The sequence below is a fragment of the Squalius cephalus genome (assembly GCF_949319135.1).
Source record: "Squalius cephalus genome assembly, chromosome: 15".
Classification (NCBI taxonomy): Eukaryota; Metazoa; Chordata; class Actinopteri; order Cypriniformes; family Leuciscidae; genus Squalius; species Squalius cephalus.
In genome coordinates, this window is record NC_137136.1 from 19,483,511 (window position 1) to 19,500,911 (window position 17,401).

A 17,401-nucleotide genomic window follows, 5' to 3' on the forward strand; every position below is an offset into this window, starting at 1 on the left:
ATGAAGACAAACACAATTGATCCCTTTTCTAAAATTCCAAGGGCCATTTAGAAGAAAGAGACAATATTGTTGTTCACAAAAACATTATCAACACCATTTATGAATTATGATGACTCCAGTAGATGACTCCCCTATGGCTTGCTACTCTTCTGTTTTTCTATCCTCCTGTCAAAGTGTTTCTGCTCATTGATAAAAAAAATAAACATTAAAAAAAATGTAAAAAGGATATCCATGGTGAATTTGATCTTGTCAAATTCACACGCAGAAAGGATTCACTGTTACATTTTGTATAACATTCCTGAATCCTTAATTTTGTATCACAGTTGCTTTGGTACATTTCTCCGATCACTACTGAAATTCTCATAACTACTTTTGAACAAATTGCCAATGCTTTGGTAAATTCATGCAATTGATTATGAATTGCCTTGCTGCTTCCTAATTTATTAATTCATTATTTCCTTCATTAGTGAAATTCTAAATACACCTCCGCAATTGATCAATTCAGGACACATTTACAAAATAAAGTCTAATAGAAATGTATTGAAAACATGTTTGACAGTTTGACAACTCAACCATTTAGCATTTAATGACTTATACAAGGAACTAATGCCTAGATGTTTTGAGGAGTATGACAACTCAACAGAGAAATAGTATAATAGGCCTATATTTTGATCAACATGACATAAAGAGTTGATAATGTAGGAAACAGCAGACAGTTGTACATTATCAATTGCATGAATGTACCGAAGCATTTGCAATTTGTATAAAAGAATGAGAAATTGCTTTTATGATGTGCACAAGTGACAAGATGATGTGATTTCAGTTGTGATCTGAGAAATGCACCACAGCAACTGAGATAAACTATAAGACTTATTGGAGACCCTGCAGAATCACTGTAGACCCCCTAAGAGTCACAGACCACATAAAATAAAGTGTTACGAGAACACAAACTGCCTTTTTAATTTGAGTTTCATATCTGTGTGTATTTCATTAAAAAAAAAATTAAAAAAAACAAACAAAAAAACACTTAAACATTAAAACATATGTAAAAAGGACATCCATGGTGAATTTGATCTTGTCACAGTGTGTGTGGGTGTGCTGCCCAGAATTTATGTCAGGTGAGTGTGGATTGCATCAATTTGCTCCTGATCTTCAAAGTACAACGGCACAGGCACTTGTTGGTGGAACACTTTTGGAAAAAGTGTCAAGACACTTTGATTTCTTTTGGCCACTGATGTTGGACTGTGCAGAGAAAATTGACAATGACATTAAAAACATGTCCATGTATGTCTCTGTAAGTCATTTATTTACTAGAGAAGCTATTGGTTTGGAATGCAGTTAAAAAAAAGAGATGGGTGTTTATAGTTTATACAAGTTTAGAGAGAGAGAGAGAGAGAGAGAGATTTTCATTTCCTTAAGTAGCTAAAGCAAACACACACCTTTATGGGATGCAAGTTAAAGAGAACTTGGTAAAGACAGAGTATGATAAATCCCACATTAAGTTCACACAGCCAACATTTTAGTCCAGATCAGTAAGCTATTTTAAGAAAAATGTATAGATATAAATTAGATAGTTAGATCATCTCATTTATAAGAAACAAATCAAAACCAGAAAGGAGTAAACAGAGTCTTAAGAGGCCATCTCACGCAAGATAAAGACAGGAAACAAAAGAAAATTCAAAAGAAAATTAATTTTGAAAGTGAGTATAGGGGCAGCTAAACCTACACGTGGTTAGATAAATTTAAGCCAGATAGAACACCAACCTGACCGTCCAGAACTTTTTGTCTCTCGAAATAAATTATAGACCCATCCATTGATATATAGAAACGAATTGATATCTACCTAGCTCTATCAAGCTAATCGTTTATAAATAATAAATGTTGCATCATTGCTAAACAACAATACCTTTAGCAGATTATTTAATATACCTCAATTCGTGTCGCTGTACAGCCTCCCCCTACTGGACGCATCTGGAACAGCAGGGGCGTAAAACTGCCTGGGGCGTAGATCTACCGGCTCCAGGTCTGCAGCCTCCCCATACTCATCCATAATGCTATTCAGCGTTAATATCCAGCGCTAGGTGGCGCAGTGATATCTCTGCACTCCCCCTACTCCATATTCTGCCGTTTATCATTAACTGAAAAAAACGGATGTAAATAGTTCGGATGATTTGAGCAGCAGATCATGCGGATGAGAGCTCGATCATGATGGTTTCTCATCGTTTATACTGGACGCTGTGGCTGTTTTCGTGTTTTAGTGAGACTTTTTTTTTAAATTAATTATGCTGTTTTATGCTCTTTTAGAAATTATGCAAATTATGCTGTGTTGAATTTCTGTAGGCTATAAAATAACGACACTGATTGTATTTAATTATTTAACTGCAGAAACGTGCAAGTCTGCCTTTTAGTGATTTATTTATTTTTTCTTCCCCATAGGACAATATTTCGGTCAAGGTCTGCAGTTTTCTGATCCGGCTAATGGAGCAGTGGGAGAACGCGTGGTGCTCGCCCCTGATAACCCACCCTCCTCCGCATCCATTAGTTTTACTCAATGGACGTTTAATTCAACTTTTATAGTTAGAGTAGCTACTGGTGGACCTACTTCAGTAAACCCTGCATATGAAGACAGAGTCCATTTTGACAGCAACACACTCGCTCTGGAGCTGCAGAATCTGAGACTGAATGATTCTGGAGAATACACACTCAGTGTAACACTTGCTGCTGGAGGAGCACTTACAGGAGAAACTTCACTCCAAGTGTTCGGTGAGTGTGTTGCTAAAACTTGGTTCAGCGTTTTAAACTATATAGGCTATAAGCCTAAAAGATTATGATAAGGAGATGGTTAAAGAGGTGTTTAATAATATGTAAAACATTTTAAAAGAAACATTTAATAAACAGTAAGCCATGGATAATGGCGTTGGAACAGTTTAAGTGGCTAACAAAAGTACTAATACTATTTTAGATATGCACATGCCTGCTTTTATTCGCAGTGAACTGGGTGCTAATAGTGTTCGGCTGGCCACAACACTTTAAATTTTTAAGCCCAATTTGCACCCCCTAGCTATGGTGATTCAAGGCTTGAAATCCTCAATTTTAGAGGGTAACCTATTTACGTCACTTTCCCGACACGCCGCCTCAGCAGGACAGAGTGGCAAAAGAGCTGGTGTGTGACTGGATTTAAATGGGGAAACTGCGAAAACACGAGTAGCCTAATTGAAAAATGAAACCGCGAGGGATTATCAGTTTAAACCGGTTGGACTCGATATAGTGTTCCTTGACCAAAGATCCAGTGATTCATGAATGACAGGCAACCAGGAATCGTATTTCCTGACATTTATCTGTTTCGACACTGGGGGAATACATAAAGCAAATTTGCCTGTGAACGCTTTATATAAATACAATATGGGTAACGTTAGGTCTAAATCCGGGTGATCATCACTCATATCAATGTCATTTATCGTCATATCGTCCAGCCCTAAAACTTATATTTTTGTCAGTGTTTATTTAAAAACATCCAATTATGCGTAATAATTTTTTTTTTAAATATTTAATTGATGAGTTGTCAATACAATATATAACAATACAATATAGGCTAGCCGCTACAGTATAGGGTATGAAAAAACAGGGTACACAAAATGATAACTGCAATTGCAGCGAACCATTTTCTTCTCTTTTCGCTAGCTTTCGGCAGTCTAAAAGTAGCCTATACCCCACATTTCTTGTCAAATATATTTATACAGTCAATATCAAAGGTCTTTCCCGTTTTAGATGTGATTTGTGTGTTTTTCGTATGAAGGTAAATCAGTAGCAAAACTCGAGAGCACGTAGATGTGAATTTGAGAACTTGTACAATAAATATTCGTACTTGTACATGAACATTTACACTCACAGCTCCAATGTGAAAACCTGTAAAATAAAAATCTGAAGTTGAATGTTGAAATTTGCACTCGCAGACAATAGTCACAAACCTGTATTCTGAATCTGAAGCTGCAGACAAGTAGACACAAATGTGTAAAATGCCATTCACAGAAATACAACGACAGACACAAACTTGTAATATATATTTTGCGTTTAATCTTACATTCACATTCGCGGTAACTTTACAACCTCAATTAGGCACTTGCAACTTCTCAAATCTGTCACTGCAATTTCAAATTTCGCGGAATAGTTTGGGAATATTCACACATAACATATACACATAAAACATGATATTAGAGTTTTAAAATCAAACATTTTAAAAGAGAAAAATAATCACAGTTGTTTAAACCGATAGAGACAGAGCGTATTTAGGCCACGCCCACACCCGGGGGGGAAAACAATCAAAACGTCTCCATTGACTTTGCATTGCGAGAGGCTGCCTTCTTGTCATATGTCTTGCTTCTAACAAAAGACAGAAAAATGCCTAAAAGCTGCTGTGTGACAAGGTGTACAGCAAACAAGCTAAAAAACCCAGACATACGTTTTTATTAGCTCTCGACCCCAAAAAACGAGTGTTTAGGACATAAAAGTGGACACAGGCAGTTGAGACAGAGCGTCACGTGTCTCATTACTCTGAGAACTAACGTACGCCCGCTGGAGGAGACTGTAATCGGCAACACAGGATAGTTTATCTTACAGAAATATAATATATAAAACTGACATTTAGATATTTGACTCACCAGTGACCAAATGTTTAACTTACTGCACACGTGGTGTATTTTTAGTGCATACTGAGTGTCAGGATCCCACAATTTACCCATTCGTTCCAGCCTGTATCCACTTGTATGTCCTCAAACGCTCGTTTTTTGGGGTCGACAGCTTATGAAAACTTATTTCTGGGTTTCTTAGCTTGTTTGCTGTACACCTTGTCACATAGCAGCTGTAGCGCCCCCTACCTGTCTTCCTTGTAACTAAGTAGGACAGCGCTCCAGATTCATGAACTAAATGCCTACAGGTGTTGAAGTTAGGCCCCTCGGAAGTCACAATGTAAACTTTTCTTTTGGAAAGTTACGCAGAATTAAATCTATACGCACCTTAACTAATCAAGTCAACAGAAACACTTTTGAAAGAATAAAACACTTGTAGAAGTACCAAAAAAATAAAGGATTTAATTGGAATAGAGTTATTAAATGTAAACTAGCTCAAAAAAACTGAATTTCAACATGTAAAGTATTCACACAATCACATTGCCATTAAATCTGACACAATTTAAACACCGAAGGGCAATATCTCAGGTGCCAGACCTACTGAAAGTAGTCTCTATGTCAAATACACTCAGTATAGGTTAAACCAATGACCTCAAAGGGATGAATACATACAATAACTCACACAGATTATACAAAATATACTCTGAATATTCACATCCTATTTTCAGTGCACTGAATAATACTAAATGAACCAATATGTAATGCTGTGGGCCCACACACACACACCAGTCATTCACACAACCCACCCCGTTGCAGGCCTGAATCGTGGCTCGTGTTCGTGGTGGCCGGGAAACTGAAAAATGGCCCCTTCACTCTCCTGAGCACAAAACAAATCAAACCAAGATACCTCAATTCCACGTGCAACCATACAGCAATTCTGGAATCCTGTAGCAGGCCTCGCGCAGCTCCTCGTCCTCTCTCTCCCTCGTCAGCTGACGAAACCGCACCTCCCGCGCCGCCAGAGGAACCCCAAATAACGCGGGTATTTGGGGCGCTATCTGGTCCTCAAGATCTCCCTCGTTGTGAAGGAAACAACTGCGTTAACAGTCTTTAGTCTTGTGTTTTGACTGTGGCTTTAACTCATCAGTTCAGATGCGCAGATATGCGCATTGATAATTAAACAGCCTGTATTCGCGCCTGAACGGCAGATTAACAACACTGACAGACCGTAAAACCCTCGCGGCGATCTCAAAAAATAAACACAAATGACTTATACGTGCTTCACTCACGATCTACATTACAGTTCAAGATTTTTAAACGTGTAAATCAATCAAATCACTCTCTTACCGGAAGTCCGTCTCTCACATTCCCCTTTCTCTCACTGAACTCCCGCCTTGTCAAAATCTTCTTGTGGTCTTCAGATTATGACGTGTTGCGCTCTGTCTCTATGAGCATTAAGCTGTGTCGTCAGCAAGTCGTTTCCCATCGTGCTTTTGATCAGCGCAGTCGGTGGAGAGCAACTGCGCTCGACTGCAGAATCCGACACGTGCGGCTTGCGCTCGCGAGAGATTTTTGACATACGTCAGCATGACATCAGAGCAAGGCGGACCGCACTCGGACATATTTCTAACCGTCATGCATCTCGCGCTGATCACCGGTGATCGGTTCTGCGCAGATTTGCTCATCTCAAACAAGTCTAATGTTACAATCGACAATCCGGACGAATCTTCTAGTGTGCGCATTCGGAGGATTATAATGCTAAAAATCGGTGAAACTGCCCACAGTTTTAAAATTGTATAAGATTTGAAAATCGTAGTGTGTCCCAGGCCTAAGACCAGACATGCTGCGATGAGTGTTTTGCCCCAATAAAGTTCCCTGCGGTTCCACTTAATATTAAATGTCTTTATCTAATATGTACTGGCATTTAAATTAATAATTTGATACAATCCACTTAGTCTGTACATTCATGTTTTTACATTGTACATATATTTATAAAATACCTGCATGTAATTAATTACTGTAATTACATATATAATTAGGCCCTTCCCTTACACCTTACCCCGCCCTGTAACCTAACCAGACCACCAAACCTGTCCCTAACTTTATCTATAATCCCACCTCACAGCAAAAGTGTTCTGCAATACAACATGAACACATGAAATCTAACAATGTTTTTTTTTTTAAGTACATAGTAGTTAAAGACACTATAAGGTGTCATATTTGATATGCGAAAAACTTATTGACAGAAGATAAACACCCAAAAATTGACATTCTGCATAGGATACATAATTCAGTGGTTAATATAACCAAACATTTAAAGACTAAACAAGTAAAAGTGACTAAATAAAACAAAAGCTGTAAATAATTATAGAGATTCTACATTACAGTAGGTGCTGCCACATCACAGATATTTGCAGTCATAAACAAAAAGTATTCAGACTTCATCCTAGGTAGGAGTGCACTTTTAACTAAATTGTAATAATAATTTCCAAAGATTCTACATGCAGGGGTGTCGGTGTAGTGACTGGGAGTGGGATGGAAAATTATGCCTGTTTGTTATGCAACTGACTAGGGCTGCAACAACGAATCGATAAAATTCGATTATTAAAAGAGTTGGCAGCGGATTTCATTATCGATTTGTTGTGTCGCGCGAATATTACGCCACTCATCGCAGAGATGTTTGAGTATAAAAAAGTTGAGTTGAGCGCGGAGCGGAGCAGAGCTATGATGAGGCGCCGGACTGGACAAAAGCAAAAGCAAAACTCCGCGAGCGACACATTTTTTGCGCTGGGTGCAAGATAGGGATTGAGTGTGACGAGAGCGCGCTCGTCTGTGCGCGAGAGAGACCGAGGGCCCTATCTTGCATCCAGCGCAATTGACTTTGTACACCGACGCATGTATCATTCCTATTTTGCACCCGCGCACAGCAGACTTTTCCCTCCACAGACGCACGTCGGTAAATTAGGAAATGAACTTGCGCTCCCCGGGGCGGTTCAGCGCAAAGAGGAGGCGTGTTCCGACACAAACGTTCCCTGATGCTATTTTGCAGGTTTAGAAAACAATTCCGCCACTGACCAGGAAAAACCTAGTCTAAAGTCAGTGGCACGTTGCGCATGTTATTCATATGCTATTTTAAGGGCACATGCTTGGCCATAATCAATGTAGCGTGTGCACAACGCTCATACACTTTGCTTAACTCATCTACACAGACGCAGCCGTTCTCATTTTTAGAAAACCATACATTATGTGTCCATGAAGATGTGAAAAAATTGGCATAAATCTAGCTTGCACATTTACCCAAATTATTATACGCCTGTTTAACCGAAGCTAATTTGGGTGGGTTTCTCCCATCCCCAATGTCACTTCTCTGTGTTTTACGGCCCTGACGAGAACGTCGGTCTCCTTGGCTGTGAACTGCTCCTGGTGTGGGTCTGGCAAATCCGCCTTTATAATAGCAATATATTGTATTTATAATTAATATTAGGATAAACTAGAGATATTATCTTCTGTTATAATTATTATTATTACTATATTATTACCTATTATCCGACTGCGTGAGACTTGTCTTTTGTGTGCATGTGCTTGTCAAATAATGTCAAACATTTAGTTAAAGATTAAAACATCTTTGACAAAAAAACAAAACAAAAAAGACAAGTTTGTGAGTGTGTGCGTCTGTGAGTATAGTGTAGAGCAGTGGTTTTCAAACTTTTTCAAGAGCGACCCTTTTTTTTTTTTTTTTAAATTGACGCGACCCATAGGCCTATATAGGCCTATTCTTAAGCCTTTTGTTAACAACCGCTTTTGATGATGCACGTGCAGTGGCTTATCCGTGACGATCGAAATGCAAAGTTGATTCTGCACTCTTTTGATCTAGCTAAAGCTACAGGGATGCTAATTAACCGATTAACCATTAACCATTGTAAGAATTTTAACCAATTAATAGCCTACTATCGTTTGCTGTATGCTTAAAAAATTCACTAAAAATATTCCACAACAAATCCTTTAAATTTAATGATATTCAGAACAGAACAAGAATGAAAAAAAAAATATATCTATAAACAAGCCAAAGCGAAATAATTTAAAGCGAAAGTGAACGTAAGCGGCATTGGGCTCACGTAACTCTATCATTCGAATAATTTTTTTTCCATATTCGCGATTTATTTGGATGCTAAACTATTATTTATTATAGGCTTCTAAGAAAAAATGAAAATGATTATCCCCCAAATTTTAAATATGTATTAGGCTTCAAAAAATATAAAAACTTTTAATTTAAGTGAACTTCAAACAAACCTTACATAAACCCATTATAAATGTCATATTTACCTGTGCCTTTCCTGTCTAACAGGTATGAAATATACAGAAATTGAATAAGGTTATCAAAACATTCTGCACTGCATAAATTATAAACTAAATATAGATAAATCCTTATTAAAGCTACAAGCTTTAGTCAAGAGCAGTTAATAATTTTCTCCGAGAATTAGCTGCTGCCACTTTAGGACCAGCCACAGCTGACGATCTCACGCATCCCATTCTCTCACTACTCTTTACTTTAATTTAAGATTTTATTTAACTCATTTAAGACTGTTCTTGTGAGGATACTCGACAAAACGGACATTTTGGCATACATGTGTGTTGTTCGTTCTAGCGCGAAAGAGAACTTGATACTGGCGCGCGTCTATCTGTGGGTCGTGTGTGTGTGTGTGTGTGTCAGGAGGACATTCACTAACAGCGCATTCTCTTTTGTCTTGTCGCGCATGAAAAAGCATTTGCATGAATAAGAGCGGGATCATATAACGATAGCTTAGTTTCTGGCGTTTCATCGCCTGTGCCGCAAACGCGATACCACGGAGCAGGACCGAGCCATGTCGATGCGCGCGCGTCCGGGAAAATCGCGTACACACTATATAAACAAATAGCAAACGGGATTTTGGATTTTGAAAAGTGGGGAGGACATGTCCCCCCTGTCCCCATAGGAAATTACGCTCGTGGGCTTCTTTGTACTTCACTCACGTTCCAATAGGCTATCGATCCCTCTTCAGAAAATCACCCTCTTCACATGCGCAAAAATGTGCTTGGAAACATGAATGGCACGAATTGTAGGCTATTGACTATTTAAACAGAGCAGTGTAATTTTTATGTGAGGTTGACTATTTTATTTTGATAATGAACCGGCTGCGATGTCAAGATTGCAATGCTGGAATATGTTGTGTGTGAGGCGCCACCGGCACGATGGAATCATATACTCCGTTATTTTGTTCAGGACATCATTCGAAACTGCAAAGTATTTATTTATATTTGTGTACACTCGCAATAAAACACAACATTGTGCTTTTGTAAAATAAAGAAAACAAACTGCCGTCTCGGTTTCCTTTCCCTCAACTGGTTTGAGGCGCCGCGCCAAACGAACCAAACTCAGCAGCATGCTGTCAGTTTTTTCTTTCGTTTTATTAATCTATTAATTGTTTAAATAGCCATATTGCGCGTGTTTCTTTTATATAGGCCTATAGACTATGATTTTATGAAAAAAAAATTGTTTTTTAATTTAATTATATTTTCCTTAAATCATCCAGGCGACCCATTTTTTAAGTCTCGCGACCCACCCGAGGGTCGCGACCCAGGGTTTGAAAACCACTGGTGTAGAGAACAAGTTCTGACGTTCAAACAAATCCTGTTAAGTTTTCTGATTTGTATTTTTCTTTATTTTTTTATAAATTATTTATTGTTCTGACAGCTCAGGTCCCTTTAAACAAAAATATACATCTTTTTGTGCACTTTATTTTAAAAAAGCCTATATATTTGGCATAATAGCATACATGTATGTTTTTTGTGTTAGTAAAATTTTTATTTATTATTATTACTTTAACAGCTCAGGGATGTTCAAGGAGCAACCTGTTTGTGCACTTTCTGAAGACTTTTTTCAATGTGAATTTGCACTGTCAGTTCTGTTTTTGAATAAAGGGTTGGAAATTAATGCTTTTTAGTTTTTAGTTTTTTTATCAGATTCATAGAAAGAAAAAAAATAATCGACAGATGAATCGATTATTAAAATAATTGTTAGTTGCAGCCCTACAATTGACTAATATTCGGAACCAGTAATTTATGAAAATATACACACTGCAAAAGCACAAACTCTCTTGCTATTTTTACAAATGTTCAGTTGGTCCTAAATGTGAAAGACTAATTTTAATTTTAGTGTGTATTTGTTCTTTCTTTCTCATTTACACAGAAAAAATATCTGATGTCAGTCTTATTGGTCCAGAAGAATCATTAATAGAGGGTTACTCATCTGCTAACATCACCTCTGAGGGAACTGGCAGCGTCACCTCTGTGGAGTGGATGAAAGATAACAGTCCTCTGTCTCCTAGCAACCGCATCATCTTCTCACCTGATAACAGATCAGTGTCCATCAGTCCAGTGCAGAGATCAGACAGTGGGGAATATCAGTGTACTTATAGAAACCCTGTCAGCTCTGAGACGGCAAAACACAGCCTGATCATCAACTGTGAGTGTTAAACATTTAAACATCAAGATGATTTGAGCTCAAACCTGATGAAATATAGACATACTTCAGTGCTCAGTTTGTCCCTCTGACAGTGAGTCTCTTGTGTTTGTTCTAGATGGACCAGAAGATGTTTCTATTGAAGGTCCGAATAAGGTGAATTTAGGGGTTCAAGTGTCTCTGTCTTGCTCTGCAAAATCTGTACCTTCTGCCTCATTCATCTGGAGGTTTAATGGAACAGACACCAGTGTGACCACACACACTTTCACCATAGAGAAGACTGACTCCACACACAGTGGAGATTACAACTGCACTGCATCGAATAGTGTCACGAAGAGAAGTGACTCACAAAAACATGCTTTACTAGTTGAAGGTAAAAAGATAAAACCTGAAATGTGTTGTCACTTTTCGATAACCAATGCTTTGATCTTAATTTACCTATTAAAGTATGTTATATTTTCAAAAATGTATGTTTAAAAAAATAGTAATAGGTACTTTTATGACATTTTGTATTGCTTTAGATTACTTTGGATAAAATGATTTGCATAAAAGTCAGCTACATAAAATAAATAAAATACACCCATTAGAAAGACATTATAGACAGTACATTTCATATACCTTCATAATGCCTGCTTAATTTTTATTTAAGTTTTTTTAATTACAATTTCGGTACAGGTGCATTGCAGTAAGTATTGTATTCAGTAGAGTATCTGTTCTTTATCTTTATCTTCAAAGGTAGTGTTGAAGGACTGACAACAGGAGAGATAGTTGGGATTGTCATTGGAGTTTTAGTGGCAGTTGCAGGCATTTGTGGTCTGATTTTCTATTTAACCAAAACCAAGAAAATGTGAGTAAAACCATCTGTTTCTGAATGATGTGCAATTAAGTTACTTTGCCTAAAATATGTCAATATTTATGCAGGTCTGGTTGTACAGGGGTGCTAGTGGGTGCGTAGTGCCCTCAATCAAACGTAAGAGCACCCTCAGTTGAAACTATTATAGTAGCATATTGGCAAAACAGACTGTACCTGCATACCATACCAGCATATTACAAGTAGCAGGAAAGCACTGCCCAATGCACAATAAATAACACATAACATCACAGATGTCATTCCCTCTTAAAACATCGCTTGAGTGAGAAGAGAAGTTTAAAGTTTAATTGATATCAAGAACACAGCCAGCTACTTTAATGTGTTATTTGTAGTTCATTTACACGACAACAGCGTTTTGGGGTCCTGAAAACATGAACTGGGGTTTCAAAGTGTAATTTATTTTTAACTATACCATTATCGTCTCTGTGTAAACTACAAAAATGTAAATTTGTGAAAATTATGACGTCATGCACATGCATATAACATGTTCAGTCACTAGGTGCGTAGTGTTTCTTTAAAAAGTGACATCGCCAACTACTGGCTTGGCAGCACAATACAGTGTTTTTAATAGTTTTCGCAGACCCGTGTGAATAGGGATCATTTTGACAATGTTGTCCTCTGTATGCGAAAAACACAAGGAAAAACTTTCCATTTTTTAGTACACTGTTGTCGCGTAAATGTACCCAAAGTTTTCATTGTCTGTATATGCCTGTTTTTGAGTCATTAATCAGTTGTCATGGTTTCAGAATAGTCCACACCTGTTCCCTGTTCTGTTGATGATCTTTCTTCTTTAGAAGAGTTGAATAAATGGTATGAGCAACTGGTAAAATAAAAATTTATATAATTATATAAACAATTTATTATTATAACTATTATTTTCAAAGAGTTCAATAGGTAAAAAGTAAAGGAAGTGTGCTCCAATAGCTTTTGCTGTGGTAATGAAATCGATACTGAGAATCCTGTAATTGTAATGGTATATTTACCGACTACTGAAATTTGGATATTGGTTTTGTGACTAGTATTGTTAATAATTAAATACTAATTTGTTATACGAAGTCAGTAACACATGCCCTCATAATATTTTTTAAATGCTGTTGCATAATTATTTATAAAAGTACTGACTTGTAAACTTGTAAATCTCCCACTGAACATCACTGTTTTTGTTATGGAGGTACTTAGGAGCTGTTTCTTACACATTACATGAGTGTAAGCCCGTCTAACGGTCCAAATGGGGGTTTCCGGTAGGACAGGTGAAGGTTTTTGCGCGTTACTGTCTTTCCTTTTACGCAACACAACAAGAAAAAAGTGAGCGAATGTTTGATTATTCTTTTTAACTCTTTAATTATATTTTACCCGTTCAAATTAGGAAACTATGTCACTCAGAGGTCTTCTGTTTAACGCGGGTCTCACGTTCACAAGCCCATCAGTTTTGGTCACCAAAGAGAGGTAATTGCTATATACCTGAGATCGGTCACATTCACGTTTACACAATCAAAGATACTTTGGTATAGCCCCCGTGGAATTGCATACACTTGAATTTAACTTAATGTTTACTTGAGTAGAGATATGGCCACTATTACAGATATAAGCCAAACAACATTATTTCTCTTATAATAGCTTTGGATTTCCCACGTACACTTATCTAAAGTAACATTAAATTAAAACAGTGGTAAGACACACCCAAATTTAGATTGGTCAAGCAGCATTTGCTGTTCTAAACGGAAATTCACTTCTTGTCTTTGCAAACGAAGTAAACTTGAATTGATGCCAGGTTGTCACTAATCTGATGCAAAACTTGCCGGAACATACAAATCCGTTTAATATACTTGGGAAAACAATTTCAGAGTCAGTCAGAATAAAATAAAATAAAATGTTTACAATTTATTATGTCAGTTAAATATATCATGCCAATTTCATAATCAGTTCAAAGATAATAAATACAAAACATCAAATGCTCTGGAATAAAGAGAGAAGATGCGAACCTGACATTATAAAATACATGATGCAGAGTGCCTGCATACACTCTGCATCACAGGCTAATTTGAGTTACAAATCGCCCTGAGCATCTTGTTACATTTCTTTATATAGACAGAAACTTCTTTCACATGGAAACATTTTCTAACAATGGGAATTTGCATTCAGAGTTAACACCTTTTGAGAGCAGGATGCCATTTGCCTGGAAGACACACCCTTCTCTGTGTGCGAGCTATCTCTAAACTCTTAAGAACTTTATTACCTTTTGGTTTACTTCTTTGGGAATGAGACCTTTGTACCAGTCGCACTGGGACATTTCAAATGATACCAAACATGTGTAATACTGTATGATAATTATTCACATTAAACCATTTAGATTCTTGGGTGAATTTTGGTGATCTCAGCATGAGAGAGAAGGAATGGGGGAAGAGGGAAAGAGACATAGATTAGGATGGTTCTGAGGTGAGACTTGCGTCTCAAATGGTGCACAAGAGTGAGTTCAAATGTTAATTTCCTTTACTCTCTCAAAGAGTTGCCCTCTCTTCCAGTTTTTCCAGTCTTACATGAGCACTTTAGAGCACCCACACTAATTTCAGAAGCACCCTCTGTGATTTAATTCTGAAACCGGGCCTGTATTTATCTGATAATAAAATGATTTCAGCAAAACAACTGTAATAAACTGCTTATTTGTGAGACAAAAATGTAGTGAAGATTAACAACTAGTTGTAACAATGTATTTGTCTTTACACTACAGCCCAAGCCTAAACCTTCACAAAAATGGACGGCCAAGTGGAGGTGTGTTTGTTTTTTTATTCATAATTTCAAAACAATTAAGTTCTGATTAAAGCAACACTGCTGACTTCACCAATTATAACAAGATTGACCCTGATACTGTCCATTCCATAAGAGATTTCAGATTATCTATTCATATTACAGATGAATCAGAACATATTTATTTCAGTATCATACTTATTGAATGTTTCTTTCTTTAAGCAGCAGCACAAAGCAGACAAGAGCCTGTGAGTGACTTTCAGTTTTTCTCATCACAACCATTTTTACATTTTATTCTCTAAAACTGTAAAAATCCGATGTGAAATGACACATTACAAACACTTAAAGGTGTTTTTCAGTGGTAGTAACTGTTTTTCAGTTGTTCTGCCTCTTCTGTGACTCTTTTATCTCATAGAGGTAATTAAAGAGTTTATGGCTTTTATAGCAGGAGGGATGTGTGTATGTGTGTCAGTTCAAAAGGACTTTAAGCTTTCAGAAATTACTGTGACAGTGAGCTATGGAAATTTGCATTTATTCAGTTATTTTGATTATCATGATAATTACCACTGTTTAATAGTGACACTTCTCTTTCCCCATTTAAATTTCAGCAACAAGAAAAAAAAATTATCCGATTTTTACCTAAATTTACATCATCGTGTATGACATTGTAATTTAACATTTTTTTTTTTTTTACTATTTGTAGGAATTGAACTATGCAGACATCAGCCATTTTCAGAAGGCTGGTGGAGAGAGAGTGGTTCTGGGGAATAATAGTGAGCCTAGTACAGAGTATGCAGAAGTAAAATCTGGAGCCAAGTCAAAGGCTCCTCCACCTCCCTATGGAAGTCAGGTGAGCAGTTTCGTATAGTAAATGTAAATCTAATCCCATTGTAGAACACCATATGTGTACTTTAGCTGCAATAAAACTGTAATGCATCATAAAACACCATGCTGTAACCATGCTGTAAAACAATAAGGAAGTAATTCGGTTGCTTTCTTTTATCATATGCTTGTGTAACGTCTCCCTTCAGGTATCAAACCATCCTTTGCGCAGGTGAGGGAGTGAAGACACTGAAATCTACTGCACTGAGTCTTCCACATATTGCACATTTACCACATTTTGTTTTACTTCTTTAATTTAGCTTTATTTTGCTGAATGTTGTTGTGTAAGTGAAATGTAACATTTTTAGTTTTGAATGCAAGATGGCCTGTCAGGCTGAGAAATTGTTCTATTTTCATAATTATGATAGGGAAGACAGGGGAGGGTGGTAACACTTTTTGCTTTAACATTTGTTGGTCAGGGCTATTTATCTTAAATTTTGATGCAATGTTCCCAGATTTATCTGATACAAATTTATGTTGTTTTGAAATATACAGCTTGTTTTGAAATCTCTCTATTGTGAAAAATAATGTCACATACAAAATGACGTTACAACATACCATCTACAGGAGTGAGTTGTAACAGTATACGTGGGGTGCAACATTATAGAGAAAGCATGGATATCTTTTTAAATTTTGCACATGCATTTATTTATTTTCATTGAAATGAAATGAAATAAATGACTGAACAAAAACATAAAACATGGGCTTTCACAGTTGTCAAATATCAGCTTATACAATGTCCTATTTTGTTACAACCCTTCCCAGCTCAGAGATGACAGTTCCAGTTAAACAAGAAGCTGCGGATTCAGATGAAACATGTTCTGTCTATTAACATACATAAACCTAATCGCAAATCAAATTTTGTAGTCAAGTGTTTTATTGTGTGTGTGTATCAAGTGTTGAAGTCAAGTCAATTTTTCTATCTCAAATTTATCTTCAAATTTTTACACAGAGACTTACAACTTACTGTCACCTCAGGATGGTGGCCATGTATGATTTCATCCCTGTACGGAATTTGGTTAAACTGACCGTATTACAACTCGGCCCTTGTTACAGCATGCCTTTATAGCATATATAGCATATGACTGAACATCAAATATCCACTGTTTGCGTCATATGCACCTCCAGTGCCTTTTAATTATAACCTGTAATTCACACTTGATTATGTTCCGGATCATTCAAATTGAAACTATGACAAATGTTCAGAACAGAGGACTGTGCTCTGCTATTGTGTAGATTGTTATTCGTCTTATCTAAACAGTCCATAGATATTCTTCCTCTAAATGTTTTATATTTATAAGCTAATGTTTAGCTATCACACCAAACAGTTCTCAGAAACCATCAGATACATCCTCATTCTTTCTTGCACTGGGAAAATAAAATAACTGTGATAGTGGGTAATTAAAAACAGAGGTTTCATGACTAAATTCACCTTTAGACCTGAACACAACGTCACACATGGAAAAGAAATGAGGAGGCAACATTTTATTCTAGTCATAAGCTTTGGTTAAAAAAAAATTATATGGCAGTTTTATTGTCTGAATGCCTAACTTGTTCATTATCTTTACCAAAGAATGTGATACAACTACTGTTTTGTTATTTATAATTTATGTAAACTTCAATGATATTTGACAGAGGAATTTAATTTGTTTAAAATAAAGAGTTAATTTATTGCTCATTCTACCTTTTGGTTCTGGTTTTCAGCTCTTTTGTATATTTATAAGGTCACGTACTGTATTTTCCCCTCATGGTGTGATAACAGAACCGCAACTGATATGG

At 36.8% G+C, this 17,401-nt stretch overlaps 1 protein-coding gene across 1 annotated transcript; it reads left to right on the top strand.

The window, feature by feature from the left end:
* Window positions 1–2,149: 2,149 nt before the first annotated feature.
* Window positions 2,150–17,074, top strand: LOC307172414 (cell adhesion molecule CEACAM6-like). Its single transcript, XM_079894785.1, has 10 exons — window positions 2,150–2,257; window positions 2,437–2,763; window positions 10,852–11,127; window positions 11,243–11,497; window positions 11,860–11,971; window positions 14,724–14,764; window positions 14,966–14,988; window positions 15,444–15,590; window positions 15,772–15,794; window positions 16,388–17,074. The coding sequence occupies exons 1-10, from the start codon at window positions 2,206–2,208 to the stop codon at window positions 16,452–16,454; spliced, it is 1,323 nt and encodes a 440-aa protein (XP_079750911.1). The 5' UTR covers window positions 2,150–2,205; the 3' UTR covers window positions 16,455–17,074.
* The last annotated feature ends 327 nt before the right edge of the window (window positions 17,075–17,401 follow it).